At 35.6% G+C, this 27,996-nt stretch overlaps 1 protein-coding gene across 3 annotated transcripts; it reads left to right on the top strand.

The window, feature by feature from the left end:
- Nucleotides 1-6: 6 nt before the first annotated feature.
- Nucleotides 7-26,067, top strand: LOC145690837 (uncharacterized). 3 transcript variants are annotated; one of them, XM_081766178.1, is made up of 3 exons: nucleotides 7-157; nucleotides 6,273-6,395; nucleotides 12,390-24,967. In XM_081766178.1, exon 3 carries the CDS (start codon nucleotides 16,055-16,057, stop codon nucleotides 17,054-17,056), a length of 1,002 nt encoding a protein of 333 aa, XP_081622304.1. In that variant the 5' UTR covers nucleotides 7-157; nucleotides 6,273-6,395; nucleotides 12,390-16,054; the 3' UTR covers nucleotides 17,057-24,967. The 3 variants fall into 2 exon arrangements, with proteins under 3 accessions (XP_081622305.1, XP_081622304.1, XP_081622306.1); XM_081766179.1 differs by having other exon boundaries at nucleotides 12,390-26,067.
- Nucleotides 26,068-27,996: the final 1,929 nt, after the last annotated feature.

Raw genomic sequence — 27,996 nt, 5'->3', positions numbered from 1 at the left:
ATCTGTTGACTGTTGTTCTCTGTGAATGCCAGTAACGTCGACCTAATAGATAACCGTCGAATGATAACATAAAAAGCAACCAGCATCCATCGCTTCGTTATCAGTTCATAAGTGAACGTCAATCAAGAAATAAGTTGAGGCCACTAAAACACTTTAGGTAGGTTTATTTTCATTTACTCCTTGTGCAAGTAAAGTTTATATGACAAGCAGGGGCGGCTTTACCATATATACAACATGTGCATTTGCACGGGGCGCCAAGTTTAGAGGGGCCGCAAAATCTGTCATAATTATGTTATTTAAAATAAATATGTCTTGTTGGAAACAGACTTCATAATGATGGCAGTTAAATTTACTAAGCAGACTTTCTATTTGAATACTCATAAATCATAACTCATAAATTCATAAATCATGTTTAGATCGCATGGATAGTGCTAAAAGAAATAGTCAAACATATCCCAGCATGAGTTGCTTCATTGTTGTCAAATACAAGAACTCAATTCTCGAACAATAGCGAACACATGTTCCATTTATTTAGTTATGACAGTTTAGATATAACTAGTCTTGTTTTTTTTTTTTTTTTTTTTTTACAAACAAATTCCTTATCACTGAAGATGGGACTAAGTTTTTTTAAAAAAAATTTTAAATAATCTAGAAGGGAAATGAAGAAATAAAGACAAAAGAGCTAGTTATACTGGAATTGCAAACTGATATATTGAGATTGAAGCTTGATAATGAATTCTATAAAAAGGATTGCCATCTTTCCTCTGCAGGTGTGTTTTATCTCTCACTAACATAATAGATTATTATTTAAAGAAAGAAAAAACAGACACAACGAGATTGTATTTGTAGTGTTTGGTCCTTTCTGAGTGCGAGTGCTTTCTCCCTCCCCTTTGTTGTTCATAATGGGGTAGCATACTTAAAATCATGCTTTTAAGATTTATTCTTTTTTGGAGAAAGGGGTGGCAAATGATACCATTGCACTGAGCAGCAAATTGCGTAGGGCCGGCCCTGATGACGAAACTCGGAAACGTTTCCAAATTGCGTAGAGCCGGTCCTGATGACGAAACTCGGAAACGTTTCCAAATTGCGTAGGGCCGGCCCTGATGACGAGACTCAGAAACGTTTCTAAATTGCGTAGGGCCGGCCCTGATGACGAGGCTCGGAAACGTTTCTAAATTGCGTAGGGCCGGCTCTGATGACGAGACTCGGAAACGTTTCCAAATTCCGAATTACTACAGTACAACCCTAAGTCCTTGTCGAATAATGATTGCATGTCGCGTAAGTATAAACTGGTCACCAGAGGCTCTGACTCAGGGAGTCTTACGGTGCTTGATAGCCCCAGAATTTTTTAGGAGTGTCTGGCACAAAAAAAGACAAAAGATAAATAAAGAAAAATCGGTCGAAAATTGTAATCTTTCGACATATTTCTTAAACAATAGTATAGTGCACGAATATTTCATTACGCAGAGAAGGAAATATAAACTTTGGGTAAACATATAGGGAGCACGGTAGCTCAGTGGTAGAGAAATTACTTTTGGTGCGTGGGGTGCTTGGTTCGAATGACAAAGTGAGATGAGACGCGAGTACCCCGAGAAAACCCACTACATGATGTTGTCCACCACAGTCATTTTCATTTGCCTTAATCACGGTCTCCCGTAGCCTAAAGGCCATAATTGCGGAATTCTGGCATCATTTCGTTACAGGAATGGAAAACGTATAATTCCGGGATTGTGATGCTAAGGGTCAAATGTGGGAAAACCGTTTTAATTATACCTTTTTCTTCTCTCTCGATCAAGCGACAGTTCCTTTTCAAATCGAGAAATTAAACAAGTTTTCTTCGTGCCATTTTAAGCAAAAATGTTTCACACTTCTTATTCTGTTTAAGCTAGAATTATTCTATTCCACTAAGTTCATTTGCTTCTTTTCTTTTTAACTACAAAAGTCTAAAGGTTAGAAGTCAGAATGGCTTTAGAAGAAGTAAAATAGGAAGTTATAACAGTACTACATCCTTCCTTATGCCACCATACTCTGATTCAAGAATCGGGGACATATAGCCTCGGCGCTGACACCCCCCGAGAAAAAACGTACTCTGATTCAAGAATATTTTCCACTGTGCAAAGAAAAAACTTCCAATTTGATTCAAAAATACTTAAAATTGTATTATTTTTAGGAGGGTCAACTTTTTAAAAAATTTTGCAAAAGACGACAACCGGATCTCCACGATGAGATTGGAGTGTTACGTACTCCAGGTTTCCAGGTTTCCAGGGTTTGGATTATGGGTTAAACTAACCTTCTGATTTTCAAAACCCAGCGCTTTTCTTGGTCACGCTTGCAGCTTAGACAACTGCCACGATATAAATCCTCTAATCTCTGAACTAATAATAATCATTTACTGACAAGGGGCTTTTTCAGCATCAAGGGTATATGAAATGAAATGAATTATTTCTGTTTAACGTCTCACGTTTTGCCCGTTAGGCTAAAGGAAACGGTAATCAAAGCAAGTGAATAATAGAGGAAGAATCGGTGGAATGGCAAAGTGGAAGGAAACGGGAGTACCCCGAGAAAACCCACGGGCATGATGTTTTCCACCACGAACTTACTTGGTCGGGGATCAAACTAGGAACCCAACGCACCAGAGGTAAGAGCTCTAACACCGATCTACCATGCTCCCCATCAAGGGTATACGAGACGTCAGCTACTGATTAAGATCGAATCCGAATCAATACTCGGGATTTTGATGTTTTCAGAAGAATTGCCCCCCGGAGATATGAAATCTCCTTTACGGAGCTTGTGTTCATGTTTAATGTGTATTACCAATCATTGGCGTCTCTGGCATGTAAAATTTGGGGGGAGACATCAAAGGAAATGATCTAAATGCTAGTGAGTATCTAAATAAATTAAATTAAAATAAAATATCGAATATTTCGTATTTCAAAATATTGGGGGGGACGTGTCCCCCCGCCAGAGACGCCCATGTTACCAATGCTTACACAGTACTACTTTTGACCTACACTACTATGTATGGAAAATGCCCCCCCCCCCCGTAGAATTTTTCTCACATCAGCAATGATTTATATTCATTGATTTGTTGATTGAGTGATTTGACGTTTAACGTTTTTTTCTTTTACTACAAAGCCATTTTTTCTTTAATTGTGAACTTCAGACGGTTATTATGTTAGAACTATGATATTCTAGTCATAGAGATTGTATTTGCTCTTCGATTGCGTACTAATATGAAAATGTTGTACGAATACAGTAAATATCTTCTAAACTCCCAACCCTGTTGTCGCATGCCATTTTAACGCCATCTCATAACCTCCGATTACCAAATAAATGACAAATATTCAATTAAATTTTCAATTACAGTAAAAGATGCGTTACTTATCTAACTAATACAGATTATTGGAACAAAGTGTTTCAAAGTATATACAGTTAAAAAAGAATCTTGGCCATCCACCTTGCTTTAAAAAGCCGTATTCTGGCAACTGTACGCTGGAAATTATAATCCTTTAGTTCTAAAAAAAAATCTCAATTTCGCAAATAAAATTCACATTTTTTGATTTTATTCGAATTGTAGACTGTAAGAATGCAGAAGTTTTCAAAGCGGGGTAGGTGGCCATGATGTATTCATTTTATTATGTCTCTCTCTCTTGTTTTTAATTTTATTTTTTATTTTGGGGGAGGTAAATACTTTATTTGTTACTTCGAACGTTATAATTAGAGCTACGAAATGAAATCTTTGAATTTTACATTCCACGGTTATGCTGGCTAGGTTAAAGGAGACGGTGATGATGAGAAATGAATAAAATAGTGGAATGAAGAAAGTGGGAGGAAACAGGAGAACCCGAGAAATCCCACGCACACGGCGTTTGTCCACCACAAAGTTTCCTTGGCGTGAGCGGAGATCGAATCAGGGACCCCACGCACCAGAGGAGAATATTCTACTACTGAGCGACCGCAGCCCAATTAGAGCAAGGAATTGTAGATAATGCACATTTCTTTTCAATTAAAATGTCCAAATTAGTTTATTATGCGAAGAAAACATTAAGTGAACACTCCTAGCTATGTTTGGATCGCACCATTTTTTTCAATACCACCACATTTTTGCGCTTTTAGAATTTTTGGGGTCCTTTTCTCCATTTTGTCCCTATAATAGTTAAAGAAGGAAAATTGACGGTGAGGGTATCATATTACTTTTGCTTCAGCGCACTTCCATCTAATCAGGCGAAAGCTATTCAGTGGAATAGAAACGGAGGTCCCAACACCAAAGTAATCAATCACGGCTATCACCAATCAATATTGTTGATAAAAACTTGTTTGCAGCAAAGCATTCAAGTAGGATTCGACGGGTTCAATGTTGAGTTGATTTAGAATTTAGCATCCCCTTTGGCAGAGAATCTACATAAAACATGGATAGACAGCTTAACGTGCGATGGAGAATTGAACCCAATTCTTCCACGCAGAGGGCGCGTACGATAATTATATAGCCACGAGTCTTAATAATCGGAGATACAGGATCAACGAAAAAAATTATTGAAATGTTATCTGTTTTAACAGTTTTCTTGTGTTGTAATTTTAACATGGCAATAAGTGTAATAACATGGCACTTGTGAATTTAATTAAATGTTAAGCAATTTTCTGAGTTTTAACTCTTCAATAATCCATTTTAACAGTTTTCTGGGTTTCTGACTTTAACAACAGATAGTTGTTTTAGTAAGACATTTTAATACATGAGTGAATTTTTAGTCCTTATGTATGAAATAATTAAATTAATTTTGTTACTGTTTGCATCTAAATTTATATTTGAAATTTGTGCTTTCTTATAGCAAAAGTTTGCATTTTTTAACGAAAATGTTGCTCCTAAAATTCCTGGTCTATTTATAATTAATTGTTTATGCTTGTTTAGATAAATTCTCAACTTTCGTATACGGAAGTTTGTAAGCATTGATAAAATGAACACCAATTTTTATGTTTGTCAGATCCCGAAAGACAGCACGGGAGCAAATGGGTGAAAAAGTTCGTTTTGATTGGCTATGAGGCTAGGAGGAATGAATAGTAGATGCTTCCTCTAGTCTGGAGAGTGATTACTTTCTTTTTCCTGAAATTCTATAGGAGATACCAAAATGGAGCTAACGTATACAGAAACATATCGTTGATGAAGGAATCTAGTAGTATATCGTGCTTTGTATAACGTTACAGGAGAGCGATTTAAAATGTCTGGTTTAACGTTATACCGTACTTCTCACTTCAAGATGTGGCATTTTCAGAAAGTTCATATCTTTGTTAATATAAGGAATTTGCTATGAAACTTTTTATTTTATTCAACAATCACCAGATACAGCTCGTAGGTCATTTTATACTGGATATCGAACAACAAGAACAATAATGGGAAAGATGTGGGAAAATATCGGCCAGGGCCTATTTACTAGCTACCATCCTGGCATTTACTTGGTAGGACTGAGGAAAATACTGGAAAACTCAATTCAGGATGGTTGGCAGCGGGAATCGAACCCACAACCTTCCGAATGCGAAGCCAACGCTCTACCAATTGAGATATTTCGCTTGATATAGTTAGTAGAGTGGGTTAAATAAGGATGGATGATGATCGTAACTCAAAATATTGTTTTCGACTGACCCCGACATAAGAAATCTAAATAATTATGGCATACTACCACAATTTCAAGTAATTTTCTTTCGATGTAAGACAAACTGACACTTGGAACATTACTCCAAAAATTGATAATTTTTCTCTCCTCTTCGTAACCGAGGTCCCGCTTTAGATTCCCCATACAGCTACATGCTTGTGGTAAAAGCCTAACTACCGATTTTGATGCCTTTGAAAGTAGACCTGTAACTAGGGGTTGCCAGGGGGGCTGTGTCCCTCTGCGTCTACTTTTAGCTCCACTCGAAACTTTCAGTTCTTGGTTGCTATGTATGTACGAGCTAAGCTGGATTCTAGTTAGTTCCCTCAAAAACTATATCCCAGTCCACCATCTGTCTTACTATTCTGGTATACGGGCCTCCTTGAAACGGACCCGAAACTTAAATCAATCAATTTTCTCTTTCCTATTGGAATATTAACTGAATAACAATCGTTCAAAGAACATATTCTTCAAATATGGGAGTACTTAGGTATTTATATTTAGTAGCTCTAACATTATTCATTTACTTTCATCACCATCTAATACAGGCAGTGGTAATCTATAGTGATGTTTTTCTAAAACTATTTTGCACAATAGTTTTGATACAGTTGACACCACATTCTTTTGCAGTTTGGGAAGGAGACATAACACCAAAAGCTGTGAAGCTGTTAACTGGATGCTTGAGAACGAAGAATACAAACGAACATCTACTTAGGCGTATTCAATTTGAGAAAAATCGCAGAAACCATATAGGTAGGTAATAAGTCGTTATTGCATGGTAAATTGCATGGTACCTCGTTGTAGTATACTTACCTTGTGAGTGAAGGGTCAATGGTTCGATTCTGGGGCTTGGTGAACAACACGTTCGAAGGTTCTTGGAGTTTTCCAGTTCCCTCGCAGCAAATCTTTATTACTAATTTGCATTTAACTTCCTTTTCCTCTAGGACGTTATCGTTTTGACTTGATTTTTTTAATTTCACGTTTGGTTCGAATTTGACGTACATTCTTAGCATCAAGGCTATATGAGACATGGATCTACAGTTAACGGTGGAATCCGCATTCCAGTACTATATTTAAATCTCAGGTCTCTCCCCTGGTAATCAAACCTGGAACTCTGTGTACCAAAGTCACACACTAGGCACTAGACTATCAGGGAGGGCAAAGATGCATAAAATATTACAAGATAAATCATAAAGTGCTAAATTCAGCAGACAATTCCACTAGCAGACGAGGATCACTTCATATAGTGGCGTACTCAAGGGGTCTTGGGATTTTAAACTCGCATCGAGCACGATATTATTCTGAAAAATTGATCATTTACTGTGTTAAACTTACCAGTATATATTTAAATACCAAACTCACAATTTGTGTTGAAAGAATATGAGTTCTTAAATTCTATCATGTCTCTTAATTATCGAAAAGGTTTTGTTGTTTCGTATCAATTTGTAAATTTGTGCTCAAAATTCATGACGTAATTTATTTAATTTAGAAGTTATCAGAATTCTTTAGAGCCAGTACAGCCTTTTGAGCTAGGAAGGGTGACATTTAACAAAATTTAAATTTTATTTACTATTGCCATATATTGTGTAATGGTTTGTGTATCTTTAAACGTTACTGAATGCCCTTCTTTGTGTTCCTACACTCAATTTATCCATTTATAGTTTTTAATAATACGAATTGTGTAACACTAAAACAATGTTGCCCACGAAACTCGTGAAATTTCTTATTTCGCTTCTGAAAATATACTTCCTGTCTCCTTTCCGAAACGACATGATAAATTTCTCATCCCATGTGCAACACTAGGCGTAATTAGGACTGCCACCTTACGTTATACCCAATCGTCAGCTCTTCAGAAAACAACAGTAAAATACAGGGCGGACTGAGATAGCGTAAGTACCCCTTAATTTATAATTTTTAGTACGTAAATGATACGTGAAATCGTTGTGACATACAATTTGAAATACATGAAACAAAATAATTTGAAATACAATGAACAGTTGACGCAATTTAATGCAATTTTAGTAATTTCTGAAATCTTTTCCAGCAAAATATTTGAATTTTTAAAATGAAACAACGCTACAACCATTCCTCCTTCAACAGTACAGGTCAGGCGCGCACGCAAATTCTTGTTGAGAGGGGCCCAAGCTTTTTTTGGGGAGGGGGAAATACAAGTCATTATGTCTTATTATTATTATTTTGTATTTGGGTATTATTCTGTATTGGAAAAGTAATTGTAAAATACTTCCACCTATATTTTCAGAAAAAAAATGATAGTTGAGTTGAGTTGAGTTTAACATCCCGTTCAGCAGCGAGGTTATATGAGACGTGGACCTACTGATTAACGTGGAATCCGAACCACATGAGCTCTCGCCGGGAAACGAACCCAGGCCTCCCACGCCAAAGGCGCGTACGGTAACCGCTTAGCCACGGAGGAGCTCTGGAAAAAAATGATAGAACTAGATTGCTTTTATAAGAGAAAGAGTACACTGTAAAAACTGAGGCGTTGAAACAACATAAAATGACTACCAGTCTAGAGTGTTACTTGTGTGTTAATTCAGCACCAAGCATATCGCCTTCTGAGCATATCAGAAATGACTCGTTACTACCTGAGATACTTTGCATTGGTATTTATCATAATATGAGCAAAGCTTTGCGAAATATATTTGGCACTTGTGCCAAGTAACGAATAATGTTCTGTTTCCTGCTATCGATCACAATAATACTGTTGTAAATCTGTGAATCATTTGAAAACAGTTACATAACCAACAGTTCTGCCATCTTCTGTTCATACGTGCTAAGACACAAGAATAACAAATAAAGAAAATAGATGAAAGCACTGCTATCTGTGTAACTGTTGTCAGATAATCCTTAGGTTTACATCAATATTATTGTGGCCGATTACAGAAAACAGAATGTTATTAGTCACTTGTCATAAATGCGAAATAGTGAGTTTAAAGGGCAGTGTTGTGCGGGGCCTATTGTGCCGAGTGAAAGCCCGATTAGATCACATTATTAGTAATTCCTATTGGGCATTACCTGGTTTAGTTGGTTTAAATACCAGTAATAACTCTTTCTTGCTTTACATTTTCGAGAAGAAACTAAAACACCGAAAGATTTTTGTGAGGAATTACTTTACATTAGAAAACTGACGTTTTACCACCAATCTGATTTTTATCGAATATCAGAAAAGCTCAGACGGATGCCAGATTACCAAAAGAAAGTGAGGGTTACACTTAGAAGGTAAATCGAGGTGAGTGTAATTTCTGATTTATTACAAGTAGTGGCTGTGACTTGTTTAATTTTATGTTTTGTGCGGTTGTCTTAGTTGAGATCCACTACAGGTTGTATTGCTATTGCAATTCCAACGTTTTTTCACCCTTACGGAAATTATCAGATTTTTCTGCAATTTTTGATATTTCGCGGAGTTAAGTAGTAAGGGGGGACAAAACTGATCTTTTTTGGGAAAACCATATAATTCCAATATTTCCACTTTAATTTGGTTTCTTTTACAGTTAATAGTTAGTATTCGTTCAATATTGAGTGTTCAGAGTATTTTGCCATTAAAAAACCAGACTGCAAATATTTTTTCCTCTAACATTCTCATTCCACGTTTATTGAAAAGAGTAATGGAAGATATTAATATAGTATTGACTGAGAATTGAGTGAAATGTTGAATTATATATGTATAATCAAGATTTAAATTTCAACATTTTCATTCCACTATTCTAAATTCTGAGACAGAGTAACATAGATTATATATACTCATTTTGATTGAAATTGATTAAGTAACTTGAATCTTGTTAAAATTCTTAAAGAAATTTTGAAGCACGCTAGAAAGATTATTAGAAATTTTGCTTGACTTTATTAATTCTGATTTAAAGTAACTTTGATAGAATTATATTATTGAGAATCTTTGTCATTGAGAGGAAATTAACGTAACTTATTATAATTATATTTGCTTGACAAATAGTCTTCTTTAAAGAATACATTTTGAAATTAGATTACTCTTTAGGATTCAAGTATATTAAAGAAACTTAGTTGCATAAAAAAATTCATTCTGGTATTTCGTTAGTATATTTTTTATTATTTAATATTTTCTTTTTTGTTGTATTATTTCGTTAGTGTATCTACATTATTCTAACGCAATAGTGTAAATACACAACCCAAGTTTATTAATAAAATTGTTATTTAAAATTGAATTTCTGTTGTCGTTATTCGTTTTATATATATTAATTTGTTTCCTATTTATATTTGAATTTACTATGGTTTGGAAATATTGGAATGATAATTAACTTTCACACTGACGAGTTGTACGATGGAGAACTAAATCTTCCGGTCCATGTCCCATCGACTAGGTGTTAATCGGATTGCATTCGGTCTGACGATTATTATTATTATTACTTTGATTGATAATAGTTGTCGGACTGGAAGCTTTCTGTGTATGCTAGGTGGAAGGGGCGTTACAATTTGTAATAAAGGCAAGAGATTTAGGATCTGTGCCATGCGGGGGTGTTATTCCCCAGTGGAAATGTAATCTGATTTTCTATTGCTAAAGTTATTATTATTATTATTATTATTATTATTATTATTATTATTAGACCCCCTATAGGAGCACATATTCTTGGGGCAGTTCAGATATTTTACTTAAGAATATATGGATGAACATCTGATTCCCTTTTAATTATTTGTAAATGAATATACTTGCCTTTCTCGCTTAAGAACCGCCACTTTGATTTTACCATTGGCTAAAGACGTACCATTTAGTTGTAGAGTTTTATTTGCTTAATTATAGTGTGCTTAATTACAATGTGTTTGACTGATTTGTTACGAATTTTAACTCTAATATATATTGTTACACCGAATGTGTACCGAAATATGATCACTTTACACTTTAAAAACACTTACACCCCATATATGTCCGCACTATAGACGATTTTGAACTTAATTAAAATGTAATTTAAAGTTTTGCCGTTATATATTACACGAGTACAGTTGTTACTATATTTCATTTTGTATTAAATGATGAAAATTGATAATTTCTTAGGAAAACAAATGTTTGAAGACATTTATATAAGGATTAGTAATGACTTATTCGAAGAAAGAAAAAAGTTTCAGTTTGGGGGAGGGGGACCCCACTGGCCTAGACTTTGTAACTTACACGCGGATGCCTAGTACTTTTTTTGTAGTTGTGAAGTGTTATATGCACATATAGAAAAAACCCGAAATGATTAACGCACTAAAACTTCTCCCATTGTTTTTTGTATTTTCATCGCACGCATTGGAATGCGTAACGCAGTGAGACTTGTTCCATTGTTTTTGTGCATTTCGTATGCAATCATTGTGGTGTTGCCCACTAGCTAGGCTCCACCCTAGATTTTAACAGTATTAAAAAATAGATTGATTGTACACTGTAATGCTGCAACAGGGGGCTATGTCCAAGTGAAAAGGGGCTTTTGCCCGTTGGCTAGGTACCCTACAAGTGAGGGGGCTTTTTCCCGGATAGGTAAACGTTTTTATGCTTTGGTAATAAACGTATACTGTAATAGCATGATGGTTATGTCCAACTGATGGGAGTCCTCCCCCTATGTATTGGTAGGTAGGTCCCCCTAGGGTTTCGTAACACATTGAACGTGTGCTGTATTACTGATAGAAGAAGCTATACCCCATAAAGTATTTTATTGACAAAACACAAGTGCGAGAAGAGTTCATGCATTTATTTAATGTAATTTTGCGATCTTTTATATTGCTACTACCCTATTAGTACAATTGAGTATTAAAATCACCATATTAAGATTCCCAAATTAGAAGTGTGTATTAAAGTCACCATAATGGTACACCTACTCGCATTAAAGTGTATCACAATCACTAAAATATACATAAATTTATATTGAGACTATTGAATATGTGTGAATCTTATGGAAGACAGGTCTTTCTTGCTATCATTAGTAGTATTTTCTTACGGTTAAAAAGAAATATAACATACTTTACCTTTAAAGAAAGATATTCGGGAGCAGCGATGATATACGTCAGCACTACAGATGGGCTTGAACTGAACTAAGGTTTAATTTAGAATTCTCCTGCTAAGTGTCACTGGTAGTGGTGGTGGGAGAACACGATAGAACAGGATATAACTTGCATTTGACGTGTACGCTTATCATTTTTTTACGTCAGCGTGCGTTAAAGATCACAGAGAAGCTTTCCTGATTATTAAACCTATTTTAATAGTATTAAATAAAGTACATTAGATTATCATTATATTTATTGAAGCCTGTTCTATTGCAGACAAGGAAGCCTTGCTATTCCATTAGTAGCAGCTGCATTAAGGAGAGCTAGTTACCTTATTCAGCCACTTATAAGGACGAAGAATTAACATTTTTTCTTCTTTTTTGTGGACTTGACAAGACCAACTAAGACTTGGGAGTTGTGTATTTTATAAGATATACACTTAATGATTTTTTATTTATTTTAATTGATTTTAATTAATATTCATAAACGGAGAGAGAGAGTTTTTTCTTGATATTTAAAATAAGAATAGATTACAGTTAAATATAAAGTGAATATTTAAACATTTTTTCTTCATAAAGTAACTTGATTGTATTCTTTTACATATCAATAATTAACTAAAGATGAATAATCTTTCTCTTTTACACGATATTATCGTGTGACCGTTGCTTAAAAAAGTATTTGTTTGGTCTTTTTATTAAACTGGAGCTGATTGCTGAAAATAGTTTTTCCTTTATTTTTCAGATGGATTTTTTCTGCCCAACTGAAGAAATGAACCTTGTTGATGAAATTTACCTGCAAGAGGTCCTGCGCAGTCTCAACGAGTACCCAAGAGTTTTTAGCACTTGGAAGGCCATTATGGAGCTTTACTGGCTTGGCCATAGGGGATCGGTGAGATGCAACGCCATATTGCGGATCCTTCGTGCTTTTGAAGGTAAATATATATTGTGTATCCAGTGCGGACGTACTGGACTTGTTTGTGTACGGGTTTTTTCGTACAAAAGAAACTTATGAATTGGCTCAAGAAAAAGTTATGTATCTATTAGCTTGTGGGGAAGGTCAGGTGGATAGGATAAATGATACTGAGCTTACAAACTTTTTTCATTTCGGCTCGCGGTTTGTTTCGGAACCAAGCATAATCCCATCTGAAAATAACATCATAGTCATGACCCCTCAAGAAAGTCATAACTTGAGTATAATAATTTACAATTGTTAACTAATGACGATTTAGCTTTTCTAAATGATAAAGCAGATGGGATTGGCAATTTAAATTCCGTTGAAATACCAATTGAAGAAAATATGAGGAGATTGGTTGAAAATAAGGACAACGCTGTGGTTGTACCCACGCAACAGGTCCAGGGAGAAAATCCTGTATAGAATCCCCCTAAACACTGTGTACAGGATATCCATGACTATGGGAATCAAATGATTTTTTCTCCTCAGCCTGGTCCGTCATATGCTAGTGTTCCACCAATGGTTGGACATGGCAATGTAAACAACAATAGTACGAGTGGTACTACGAGTAGTGTTAATAGTGGTATTAGAAATGGTAGTAGTGGTAGTGAAAATAATGACGGACAAAATCAAAGAAATAATAATTTCGAAGTTGTTAGAGAAAGCAGACAAAAGTTTCGTAAGTTTCATCTTACGGGCCATGAAATTGCTGTTAGACCTGTGGGTAACGAGCGGAATATCGATAACCCAGAGGCCTATATTGAAAGCTATTTTGATTTCGCATTGGAACATGTGATCTCCAGTGCACGCCCCACGGACTACATTGGCCTACACATAGAGAGTAGTAATAGTACTAACAAGCCAGTGTATGTCCCATGGAGAAGAAAAGGCAATTTTTCTACTAGGACAGTCCTCACTTCAATCGAACGAGTACTAAATTCGAATGAGGTGTTCCTTTTGCGGCAAGAAGTACTTTTTAGATTTCACATAGCGGAGAATTTGCATGGGCAAGGAAGAACTAATGCAATGAGTGCTGTTCAAAAATAGTACAAATACCAGGATTACTTGGAAAAACGTTTAATTCGGATTGAAAATAAGAATATGTATTGCCTCCCCATGGCCATAGTATATTGGATAACAAAACATACCTCAAGTAAACAAGTTTTATGTAATTTAAGAACAAGAGACTATGATAGGTGGATTCTTAAAGCAGAAGTTCTCTGCGAAATGGCAGGTGATGACGTTGAAAGTAAAGGAGGTTGAGACTTTTCAAATATTTAGTCTTTTCAATTGTACTTGAAAGGGGAGTATCAGATTGTGATTTATGAGGAGGTTGAAAAGAATAATCGGGAATATATAATACGTTACCCGGGAGAGCCAGCTGAAAATAAGATTTTTATCCTGTATCAAAGAGGTAACAGTGTTGGTCATTTTGAATCCATTCCCAATACTACAAGTTCTCTTAGCAAACGGAAGTATTGTTATTATTGCTTGAAACGTTATGATGAAAAGTCACGTGCACACAAATGTAAAACTGGTTGTACTTTTTGCGAACACACACACGAACGGGATTATACGGGAAATAAAATTAAAAGTAATGCATGCAATAGAGAGTTTGGTGAGGGTGTATGTTTTGAAAACCATTTTAAACGTAATAAAGCGAGTAGATATGTATGTGATATAGTGGAGCTTTGCATCGATTGTGGTATCTTTAATAAACGGGGCGAAAATCTGAACACATGTGTGGTGAACATTACTATTCAACGTGTCGCACACATGTTGATACAAACCATACATGTTATGTTCGGAGACACCCACCTGTTCATACGAAAAGGTTTATGTACATTACCTATGATGTAGAAACTATGTTGAAAGCTCCAAGTAAGCGCGGTGAAAGGGAACATAAGGTTGTACTGATGTGTTATCATGTTTGTCACGCTTCAATAAGGAAAGGTATCGATGAGCCTTGTAAAACGTGCGGTGACAATATTGGAAATCTTTCGCTTTCTTTTAAGACAATGACGGCACGTGTTAGTAGAGCGTCCTGTTTTTCAGAAGATCGTGGCAATCGCCCAAAACGGTAGTCGCTACGATGGTCTTTTCTGCCTTAGAACTCTAATAGAAGACCAGCATATTGTATCTAGTGTTCTTATCCAGGGTCAAAACATTTTTAATATTAACTTAGGTAACCGTATCTTTTTTTGCGACTCTTTCCTTTTCATTGGCGTGAAATTATCCAAATTACCGAAAACGTTAGGCCTTAGTCAAACTTTAAAGAAGGGAGATTTCCCAAAATTTGTTCAATACTGAAGAAAATCAAAATTATGTCGGTCCCTATCCTCCGCTTGAGTACTATCACCCTGAGGGGTGAAGCACGGAAGAAAGAAAAGAACTGGAAGCCTGGCACCAAAAACGTGCGGAAAGGGGCGAGGAGTTTAACCTGCAAAAGGATATGCTGGCTTATTGTGAGAATGACGTTAGAATTCTAACAGAAGCGATCATTAAGTTTAGCGATATCATCGAAGAGAAAACCGAGGGTTTGCAATGTTTTATAACATCATCTACCATTGCAAGTCTTATAATGCGCACATATCGTACTTTGCACTTACCGAAAAATACTATTCCTATCACTCCCGCGTTGGGATTTCATCATAAGACCAAGTATAGTACGAAAGCTATGCAATGACTTACGTATATGGAAGGCCAATTAGGGATAGAAATCCAGCATGCTAGGAGAGGTGGGGAAAAGTATATTGGTAGGTACAAGGTCGATGGATGGTACGAAGGACTCAACGCTGCCTTCGACTTTTACGGATGTTATTTCCATGCCTGTAGGCTTTGTTTTCCCTTTAACCGTGACGCGGTTTTGCATGATGCTCAAGACTCGTACAATACAATGGAGAAACGATATGAGCAAACCATGCGGCGCCATAAGTGCCTGAAAAGTATAGGTGTAAACCTATATGAAATATGGGAATGTTCTTGGGACAATAAGGTAAAGACCAACAAGGAAGTGCAAAAGTTTGTTCAAGAACGTTGTACTAATCTGCCTGATTTTCTTATTCCTAAGAACTGTTACAACGGTGGTCGCACGGAGGTTTTCCGTTCCTACGTTAATTGTGCGCGTGATGAGCGAATTTCCTATGCCGATGTAACTAGTCTTTATCCATGGGTGATGGCACGTAAACCTATGCCAGTTAAATCACGTAAAATTCACACGGGGCTGGACTTTCCAGATGTGGAAAGTATTCACGGTGTATTAAAATTCACCGTCTTGCTTGCAAAAGACTTATATTTTCCGATCTTACCGTACGTTGAAGGAGGTCGATTACTTTTCGGTCTTTGCCGCACATGCATGGAAGAAGAAAACACTAACGAATGTACGCATAGTGACGCTGAGTGTGTTCCCACAGGATTATTTTGCACACCTTGCTCTTTAAAAAGGTTACAAAATAATGGATATACAAGAGATATGGGAATTTGAACTCTTAGATCCTGAAGATGGGAATTCAGGTAGGTTGTTCGGGACCTACGTGAATTCCTTCCTTCAGATGAAGCAGGAAGCCTCTGGTTTTCCTGCTTACTGTACCACTGAAGAAAACAAACAGAAATATATCGATGAATATTATGCCCATGAAGGCATACGATTAAATTATGACAATATTAGGATGAATCAGGGATTGAGGCAATGTGCGAAACTATACCTCAATTCATTGTATGGAAAGTGGGGGCAACGCACAGACATGTCACAGAGTATAATCGTTAGGGATGAGGTCACATTTCTTAGGTATTTAACTACGGCAAGGTGTGAGATTCAAAGTGAGGTGCCAATTGATAATGACCATCTCATTCTCACGTACAGAGACATTGAAACTGAAAACGTTCCGTTAGAGTTTTCCAATGTGATACTAGCCGCATTTATTACTTCGTGGGCTAGACTTAGACTTTACGAACTACTGACGACTGTAGGACCTGACAGAGTAATCCACTGTGACACTGACAGTATCATGTACCTACAGAAAAAAGATGAGCAACCCTTGTTACCGCTCGGAAACTATTTGGGTGATCTGACAAATGAAATTCCTGAAGGTTGGGAGTTTACAACCTTTATAGGTTTAGGCTGTAAAAACTATGCAATGCGGTTAACAAATGCCCAAGGTGATGTTCGACATATATTCAAAATTAGGGGAATAACACTAAATGATAGGAAATCTCCGAAAATTAACTTTGAGAGTTTCTATAAATTAATGTCTGGACAATTAGAGTCCACAGTCATAGAAAACCCAAACAGCATTGTTCGTAGATCGGGGCTCCGTATCTTTAGCTGTAGAGAGACAAAAACACACCGTGAGGTCAACAAAAATCGAAAACGTATTGACGAACCTGACATAACTAACGATGGACCAATACGAAAACGTGCAAATGTGCCTTACAGTTATAGACCCACGAATGAGTGAATGTGACTTGTATGAATGTCTCCTTCATCCTATGAACCCCCCGAACAATCATCGATTGTAAAAGTATTTATTTTTAATTTATTCCTAATTTATTTTTATTCTTTTTATATTTTCGTTTGCCTTGCAAACAATATATAAACTAGTCATTTCAAGCTTTAATCTTATATCCCAGTGATTTTTATCCATTTCGTTTACTGTGTAAACTCTGCTTTTGTATTCTTTCGTTTCCTTGGAAACTCCTTGCTAAAATTGTGAAAATATTTAATGTATGAGTGTGAGTGTGTATATAAAGCAGAGTCTCTATTGTTTGCATTCATTTGATTACAAGATGTTAAAGTTTCAACATCCCTCTACTATTTTAATCGCTGGTCCTTCAAGAGCTGGTAAAACTGGTTTTGTAAATCGTTTACTTAATGAACATGATCAAATATTTAGTATAAAATTTAATGATATTGTTGGGTGTTATGGTGCAGTAATACCAAAATTACATGCAAATGCAAAAATACGTTTTGTAGAAGGAATACCTGACATGAATAATTTTGAAATTAAAGAAAATTCATTATTAATACTTGATGATTTAATGTCGGAAACTAATGGCGATGTTGCTAATTTATTTACAAACTATGCACATCATAAAAAGTTAACTGTAATATTTATTATTTAAGATTTATTTCGAAAAGGAAAACATGCACGTGATATTAGTTTAATGCACATTATATTATAGTATTTAAAAAAATGAAATCTTTAGGTTTAACGTCCCACGGTTATGCCGGTTAGGCTAAAGGAGACGGTGACAATGAGAAATGAGTGAAATGGTGGAATGAAGAAAGTGGGAGGAAACGGGAGAACCCCGAGAAAACCCACGAGCACGGCGTTTGTCCACCACAAAGTCCACACGGCGCGAGCTGGGATCGAACCAGGGACCCCAAGCACCGGAGGTGAACGCTCTACCACTGAGCCACCGCGCCCCCCTATAGTATTTAAAAATCCACGTGATAAATTACAATATTTAACAAGGCAAATTATGCCTCGGTATAGTAAAGAAGTCCTGAGTGTGTTCGACGAAGTAACAAGGGAGCCCCACACTTATTTATTATTTAACTTGACACAAAAACGAACGATGCATTGCGAATACGTACAAATATTTTTCCGAATGAAATCATGTATGTGTACGCTAACGTAAAAGACATGCATACAGAAATGTTTGTTTAGTCTGCATCAAGATGTTGAAGGTGATACAACAGTACAGCACGCTCTGTGCTCTGTGGAAATGCAAGAATAAAATTTACAAAATGCTTCAGGGGATTTAATAAGAACAATATCTCAAGTAGCAAAAAACCTCTATAAAAGGAAACATCCCTTTGTATTGTTTAATACAAAGTAGAATTGAGTATGATTTAAAAATTATAGATATTAGAGTAATAGCAATATTCCATGAAGATATTAGCTTAAACAAGGATTAAAACAACCTTGAACAAACACTGTAAACAACTTACAAGTGAAAGTGAAAGTGTCCTGCCAGAATGATATAAAAAGCCTCACTTCGGTTAACAAATTATTATCTCTTCCATTCCTTTCGTCTTTGGAACACCAGAAGATTCTACTTTACGTTTTCAAGAGGCTTCGATTCATCATGGCAGCACACTCTCCAGGCTTGTAAGTTGTCTTTCCTTTCCTACCTGATTATGTTACGATGACAATGCTATTCAGATTGTGGGTAGGTCTCCATTTGACAGGACCTAGCTATCGAGGCAATGATCAATTCATTTCAGTTCACATTTATGTACTTGTTTCAATTACATGTTTGTTTAGTTCTTTGGCTCCCATTAATCATTGTGTACTTTGTTTGAATATATCTGCCTATGCTAATAGCACTAATAACATTTCTATAACAGTGCTCTGAAATAGCGAAATGCAGATTGTAACTTTGTTTATTGTTATCACAATAAATCTGTTAACAGATCTCATCCCTTTCATTACACATTTCATTCACATAATAATAATCATATAAGGAAAATCAGAACATTTTTATTAAGAGATAAAACATGGTTCCTTCTAGGCGAAACAATCACATGTATTGCCTTGTCATCCTAACAAAATCCTAAATTAATTTCATGCCAATAAGTGTTACGTTTATTTGTTATGCTTTGCTCATAATACACTTAGCAGGCATCAGTTTTACAATTTTAGCTTAAGCATTTCTAGAAAATAGCTCTCAGGACACATACTAGCTTTCCTTTCCGTTATGTCCTACATATGCTGACTTAGTTATGTGCTTGGTGCTTCTTTTAGGCTTTCACATATATTTCAGTTCATAGGACCGTTGCATCCCGTTATACTAACAGGCAAACCTACCTTTATTGCAGTTTCAGCTTATATATATCTATAGAATATTGCTCTAGTCTTCTTAGAAATTTAACGTCTAACAATAATGGGGTAACATAAATCGGCCAATAATTTCCAAGAGACCGATACTTCTTTTAGACCGAGACAGTTTCTAAGAACACTAGGTCAAAAAATAGTAAAAATATATATATATAAAATCGCTAGATAAGAAGAGTAGGCCCATTTTCATTAGCGGAATATAAATCTAGTGTTATAAAAAAATAATAGCATAGAAACTTACAGGTTTCTGGTTCAAACCTCCCTTACTCTACAAATCACTGACGAGCTCAACATGTCTCTATTTCGTAGGTAAGACTTTAAAATCCTTCAAGTTCACTTGCTCTTTTTATCACTTTAAAATTTACTTTGAAAAATTACAAAGTTTGTATACATTATGAACATACTTTCAGTATTTTGAACATTGCTTATTTCAACTTCACATTTGCTTTAACTAGCGTTTTTTAAGCTATCGTTTCGCAAATTATGAAGTCAGTCTCATTTATCATTAATCTCATATGGCCGCAACTAAGGACAGGTTTTTTCCTCTTTCATATTTATTGGCTATGATATAACAGAAGCGCGTTCTTTCTTTTAAAATACTTATTATTTAGAAGCCATTCAGGCATGCATATAGTAGCAAATCATTAAAACGCACACCATTAATCTTTAATCTCACTTATGAAATTAATTTTATATTTTAGTTTAACATTGATGGCTTGCAATTCCTTTCTCCTTTCTTTTGCTATTGATCCACAGGGTGTCCAATTGCAAATAGGGGCGGAATTTACGCGTGTTCCTAATGCCATACTTTATTCATCCTTCGCGCCGTTAATATATTCAATACAACTGAACCCTTTGGATTTCGAATACTTTAATGTTTCTTGTACCAATACCGGGACCGTTCAATATTGTGACTTAATTACAACAATTATTCAGGCAACCAATAACTTCACAATAGATCTGCAAATAGCAACTTACACCTCTTGTTTTGGATTTGTGCCTACTAGCTCTCGTAATCCGCGAAACTTATTACCATTCGTAGGCTCATTTTTGCAATGGCTAGGTGGTGTAGCTCTTCAGGATGACATAGATAGCGTTAAAACAAATGAACATCAGATATGGCAATATATAGCTAACTTAGAATCGAATAATTATTTAGTTCATTATCAATTAACTAATGTAAGCAATATGCTTTCTCGTTTGGCATCTCAAACTAAACAATAATTTCAGGATGTTCAATTGCCATTTAATAATTTACTACAACATGAACATAATCTTACAACCCAGGTTTTGAATAATAACCAAATCATACATTCGTTCATTCAAATTTTTCTCACTTAGATCAATTAATCTCAAAATTACATATCTTACTTGAATCTGATTTATATAGGGATGTTTATATAGCATGTAGTCAAAATTATTTGCCATCTACTTTAATACATTACAATACTTTAACTGCGGATCTCAGATCTCTAAATTGAAAATTATCTTCTAAAAATATGCAAGTTAATCCATCTTTTACTCCTGACTTATCTTATAAGATAGCTCCGGTAACATGTAAGGTTACATCAATCGCTATTTTCGTCACCATTAAAGTTCCTGTACTACCAACAAATACATTTTTCAGATTATACAACATAATGACATATCCTGTAGCATCAAATACTACCACCTGCCTGCCCAAGTTAAAATCAAAACTCGCGATATTTACAAAAACGCAGGTTTTTCCTTTAGATTCTTATAGTGCCCAATTCTGCATTAAGCAAATCACGCCATTCTTTTGTAATTTGCCCAAGGTCTCCGAACAGCATTCTAAAGAGACATTATGTTTAATGTATTTACGTTTTCCCAAAGTTACGGGTCTTTATCACAAGGTTTGTGATTTTCAGTGTTCTTTAGATTCGAACATGACTATTACCCAAATTACTGAAACCGAGTTTATAATTACGAATCCACACACTGAATTGTACTACTTACATTTAAATGGATCAAAATTTCCCATACATACATATGGAACTAGAACAATTCACATCTCATTAGTTTGTGACACCTCTGTTGTGGACCAATATACAAACATCCTTATTACTCAATACACTCCCTGTCTAAACAGATCTATTCAATATACTCATTTCCTCATCCATCACACACTGCATATTTCTGATAACCTTTTTCAATTACCAAAAGATAGAACTTTTCCTTTCATACTAAACTTCACTAACATTCCTTTAAACTATTCAAAACCAATTACAGAAATAAATCCCATCAATTCCACCTATGAACCTATGACATGGTCAACAATCATAACAGATTCCTACATTTTTCCGGCACATGTGACAAGTATAGGTATTCAATTTTTGTTACCTTTAGCAAATAGCGTTGCAATAATTATTTTATATAAGACGCGAAAAGCAAATAATAACCACCAAAATCAAATTGGGTTAGTTCCACTTAAGGAAATGTAACTCACAAACTGTAATTCTCCATTACAGCACCATCCTTTTTTTTCTCTTCTTTATGCCCCTTCCTTCCTGTGCACTAACATACCATGATTTCACCTTATTGACTGTTCTTCCTCTTGCTTTTCTTATATTAATTATCATTGGTATATATATATTTCAAAAATATATAACATATATAAATTATAGAAAATTGCAACGTATAAATTCCTTTTCTTTTACACCACCAACTACCATACACTTTCTTCCTATGCATTCTTTCTTTTCACCTCAGGTTCCTTCTACACCCACGATTACTCAGGATAATGATGTTATATTTTTCTAAAATAGTAAAATATGTTAGGTCATATTAGTGCTTTCTCAATAACACTAATCTCAGCACTTCTTTTAGAAATAACATTTAATCAGTTTTCAAATATGAGTAATAAGCATAATTTCAAAAAAAATTGAAAATTCAAAATTTTTAACAAGTAATTTGGTGTGAAATTAAATAGTCATTCCCACCCAACATAATTAATTTTATGTTGAACCTAAATTTACCCGTTACTTAAGACTAATATTTTGTTTATCACCCATCACCCCACCCTGTCCTAAGCCATCAACCATTGGTCAGAGAGAGAGAGACAACAACCACAGATGCCTTGTAAAGAAGAAGAAGCCAGTAAGAAGATGCCATCCAGTTTCCAAAGATACCATCCAGCTTCCAAAAGATGCCAGCCAGTCCAGCATCTGTCCAGTACCAGTTCATCATTTACCGTTAAGAAGAAGAAGCCAGTAAGAAGATGCCATCCAGTTTCCAAAAGATGCCACCCAGCTTCCAAGAGATGCCAGCCAATCCAGCATCAGTCCAGTACCAGTTCATCATTTACTGTTAAGAAGAAGAAGCCAGTAACAAGATGCCTTCCAGAAGAGAAGAAGCTTTCTTAGAAGAAGAGGCCTTTTAGAAGAAGATGTCTCTTACCAGAACATGCTATCCATCCTGCCGTAGGCCAAGAACGAAAAAGATGATTTTCATGCAGCCAGCCCGACCCACATGACCATCCCAGGTGTTCTTTCAATACGATCCCAGGATTGACCTTGCCGTCATGAAGCAGATGTTTTCAACAAGATCTGTTCGCTTCCAGAACAGACACTCATTTCCAGCACCAGGCTCCAGTCATACAGAGTAGCTGATATCACCGGATGCAGTTTGCAGCAGCCTGACAAGTTCCGCATCCCTGGAGACGTCCACCCAGCAGTACAAAAGTGCCACCCCAGAGGTTTTCTATAAGAGCAGCCATCGTACAGCTTGGATTTGGCTCCAGCTTCACTATCTGTCGTCCAGAGCAGCTGTCGTAGAAACTCTACATATTCGCCGTGGTGGTTCGACCATTCCCCTCTACCGCTTTGGCCTTTGGGAATGCTACACCCAGTCGATTCATGGTTTTGCCCAGCCTGCTTCTGCACATCAAGGATCAACTGCTGTTCCATTCAGTGTCCAGTTTTCAACACTCCAGCACTTTTCATCAGCAGCAACGTCCAGATGATGTCTTCCAGATTAATACCTTCACCATGTTGGATCCTGCAAACTTCCAATATTCATTTTCGTTTACATCATCATCCTCGCTCTCCAGCATCACTGTTTTGGTAGCTAGCGCCCATAACAGACTTGCAGATGACCAGCGGCAGTGTTAACATCTTATGGCATCAATTCGCAGCCAGGGCTTCAGTCGTCCGACATGATGTTCAGTGCAGTCATCCCATGAAGAGCTGGCCTCTCAACAAGGATGCTCCACTTTACGTCGCCCCTGCCTGATACGCAGTCAGCGTGATTCTATGGAGTCGCGACCATGAGAATCAGTGCGCTCCTGCCCATGGTTTCGTCTCAACTCACATGTTATATTTCACGTCATCGCTCATCGACGTCCATCCAGAGAGCATCAGCCACACGGAAAAGACTCTCTTCACATCATTAGGAAGTTTGTACAGCATTCATAGCTTTAGATGTTCCAAAAAATTAATATACTACAAATCTGACATTCACAACTGCATTACAGTATTCATCTTTCGTGTTAAATAACGCATTCTTAGCTTCTTCCTTAAATACAAACAACATTGTACTGGTATCATTAACAAATTACGAACTAATTGCTTCTCAAATATTTCATGTTATTCACTACTAAATTTATGTTATTTTATATTTTTTACTTATAAGTATTTTTACATACATACTCAAATATTGGTTGCCATTGCTTACATATATATAATATATATATATATATATATTATAATTTACTTTGCAACCATTTAACTTTTAAGTCCTATAGGCAAAGTTTTAGTTTTGTATTTTCACAGCCATTTCAATTTAACTTCTTGCTTGTTTTAATTTTAAAAAAAAACATTGAGTATGATTAAAATGTAAAGCTGTTCTTTTTTTGAGTCATGTCCTTACGACTATGACCAAGAACAAGCTTCAAGTAAGAAGGGCTGTGTATTATTTAATACAAAGTAGAATTGAGTATGATTTAAAAATTATAGATATTAGAGTAATAGCAATATTCCATGAAGATATTAGCTTAAACAAGGATTAAAACAACCTTGAACAAACACTGTAAACAACTTACAAGTGAAAGTGAAAGTGTCCTGCCAGAATGATATAAAAAGCCTCACTTCGGTTAACAAATTATTATCTCTTCCATTCCTTTCGTCTTTGGAGCACCAGAAGATTCTACTTTACGTTTTGAAGAGGCTTCGATTCATCATGGCAGCACACTCTCCAGGCTTGTAAGTTGTCTTTCCTTTCCTACCTGATTAAGTTACGATGACAATGCTATTCAGATTGTGGGTAGGTCTCCTTTTGACAGGATCTAGCTATCGAGGCATTGATTAATTCATTTCAGTTCACATTTATGTACTTGTTTCAATTACATGTTTGCTTAGTTCTTTGGCTCCCATTAATCATTGTGTACTTTGTTTGAATATATCTGCCTATGCTAATAGCACTAATAACATTTCTATAACAGTGCTCTGAAATAGCGAAATTCAGATTGTAACTTTGTTTATTGTTTTCACAATAAATCTGTTAACATTATCTCATCCCTTTCATTACACATTTCATTCACATAATAATAATCATATAAGGAAAATCAGAACATTTTTATTAAAAGATAAAACACCTTTAAATTCTCGTCAGAAGCAACGTTTACGTAGACATAAAAAGATCTTACGTGCTCTATCTCAGCAGCGTACTGCATTGAATAAAAAGAAGAAGTTGTTACTACAAAAAGGTGGTGCGATTCTACCGTTAATCTTGGGACCACATCTTGCAGCAGTAGGAAGCAGTATTTTTAGTCGTTAACTATGTCAGAATTACGTAAAATGATTTTAGCTCCTGAAAATGCTGTACATGAAATTCAATCGAATCTTAAATCCATAGATTCACATCAGTCACGTTTAGGTGAAGAAATGAATAACATCTTAAAACGTCGTGACCTTAGTGTACAACAAAAGTGGAAATTATATCAACAAGCTTTGCATCGTTATTTACAGTATACATCTTCTTCACATAAACCTCTTACTTTACCTATCATTCAAGAAGAAGAAAGAGAAAAATCAACATCAACAACTTCCAAACAAGATAGCAATACATCTATTTTACCATTTGTATCAGACATTTTACAATCAGTACCGAAAACACTTCGTAGCAAAACAGATCTATTATTAAAACAGCTGACAAGTTCTGATAAAATTCAGTGGGATAAGTCTGGTACTGTACGTATTCATGGGAAAACAATGCCAGGTTCCAATATTAAAGATGTAGTAAATGATGTTGTTCGTTCAAGAAATCCTATAGGTATTGATGAATGTAAAAATTTATTAGAATATCTTAATGTTCCTAAAGATTTTATTGGTACACCCATTAGCACACCAGCATCAAAAGTGAATAGTACTAGTAGTGGTAGTAGTAGTAGTAGACAACGTATTCGAAAAGTAAAAAATGTCCAAGTCCTGTAGTAGTAGCTAATTTATTTAAGCACTAAAAAGAATATAGTATGTAAAATGACAAAATTATCAAAAATATATTATGATTATTCAAATCCTGATTCTTTAAAAAGTATACAAACATTACAACGCAAAACAAAGTTATCTAAAAGAAAATTAAAAAATGGTTAGCTTCTCAAGATGCTTATACATTACATGCACCAGCTCGTAAAATTTTTGAACGTTTTTAGTGCACCAAATTAAACATTACAAACGGATTTAGAAGATATGCTAAATATTGCAACGTATAATAATAATTATAAATATATATTATGTTGTATTGATATTTTTTCACGTTATGCATATTGTGTTTCGTTCAAAACAAAGAAAACAATGAAATAGTAAAAGCAACAACAAAAATTTTTAAAAATTTCAAGTTACCTGTGTTTAGCGTACAAACACATTTAGGCGGTGAATTTTATAATCGTCATGTAAAACAATTGTTTAAAGAATATGAAATTAGTAATTATAGTGTTCATTCCGAAATTAAATGCGCGTTAGCAGAAAGTTTTATACGTACATTAAAAGAAAGATTGTATCGTTATTTTACTGCAAAGAATACTTATCGTTATATTAATGTATTAGATCAAATTGTAAAAAATTATAATCATTCATACATTCAAGTATTAAAATAGCACCTGCACAAGTAAATGATTCCAATGTGAATCAAGTGTGGGAACATTATACGGAAATAAAAAGAGTAAGAAAAATATAACTTGTAAATTTAGTTCGGGTGATTATGTTCGTGTTAGTAACTATAAACATAAATTAGACAATGGATATTTACCTAATTGAATAAGAAATATTTATTGTTGACAAATGTATTAAGTCAGATCCTGTCACTTACAAATTAAAAGATTGGAACGGTGAAGAAATTAAAGGAATATTTTATGCACAAGAATTACAGAAAGTAATTATAAATTCAAAGAAAATATATCTCATTGAAAAAGTATTGAAACGTACAAATGGGTGGACGTATGTAAAATGGTTAGGATATCCATCAAGTATGAATTCGTGGATTAGATCAAATTCTATTCAGTCTGCAAAATGAATTCGAACTTTAGACACGACTTTTACGCTACTCTTCCTTCAAATCCAAGTAGCAATCTTTTTGATAATAATACCACATCATCATTTCGAGTTAAATTGGCACAACCTATTGATTTAAGTGATGGGGAATGGGCTGTTGCATTAACACAAATTAATATTCCGTGGAGTTTTTACAATGTTGTTGAAAATGAAGAAATTATAATTACTAATGTTATCGATGATAAAGTTGAACGCCACCATGTTCCAATAACACCTGGATATTATTCATCAATTGACCCCCTCCATGTAGCGGACCGTCATCGTCGGGGAGGGGGTGGAGCTGAGCGGGCGGCTTCATCTTTCATTCATCTATCACCCCTCATCTTCATATCATTGCACGCCCTCTCAGCCGCTAATACCGCTACCGGACTCGCGGGTGGTTGGTGGGAGTCGAGAAGAGGCAGGTCTAGTGGACGTCTTCCTCCACTTGGGGAGGACGTGCACCCACCCGGCCTACTGTTGTCTGCGTCCAGTGTTTGTGTTGTCCGGCGTGTTGCGTCTTTGCAAATATATTAAAAAAAACAAAATAATCGCAAAACTAAAAATAGTATAAAAAACAACAAAATTAAAAATAAAAAAAAATCCGCACCTTTTTGTTTTGTTTTGTTCTTCCTGGGCTGGCGGGGGTCTATCTTTTTGTTGGACAGGTTTCTTTTGTTTTGTTTAACTTCTTCTTTTTCCGGGGCCACGCGTTTTTTGTCGACGGGAATGGTTTCCTTGCACTTCCATTCCCCTTGACCGCGTTGGCCCCACGCTGATCCTAAGGTGTCGGGCGTGCTGAAGGGATTGCCAGGGGGTAGCGTTAGTTCCCCTATTAACGCCCCGGTGTGACCTCACACCCTTTTTCCCCTTTATCCATGTTTATTAATATTTACACTTTTATGGGTATCAAAACAAACAAAACGGGTCCGGGCTCGCCCTCTAATATAAAGCCCAAACTGACTGAGAGCGAGATCGAAAATTCCGTCAGCGAGAATGTGGAAAAGACAA

Source organism: Thermobia domestica, chromosome 7, assembly GCF_964235325.1.
Source record: "Thermobia domestica chromosome 7, izTheDome1.hap1.1, whole genome shotgun sequence".
NCBI lineage: Eukaryota > Metazoa > Arthropoda > Insecta > Zygentoma > Lepismatidae > Thermobia > Thermobia domestica.
Note: the sequence above shows the minus strand (reverse complement) of the source record. Positions and strands in the feature narration are given on the sequence as shown.

Coding starts and splice junctions, on each gene's coding strand:
- LOC145690837 (XM_081766178.1), top strand. CDS start 16,055: ATGGATATACAAGAGATATGGGAATTTGAACTCTTAGATCCTGAAGAT.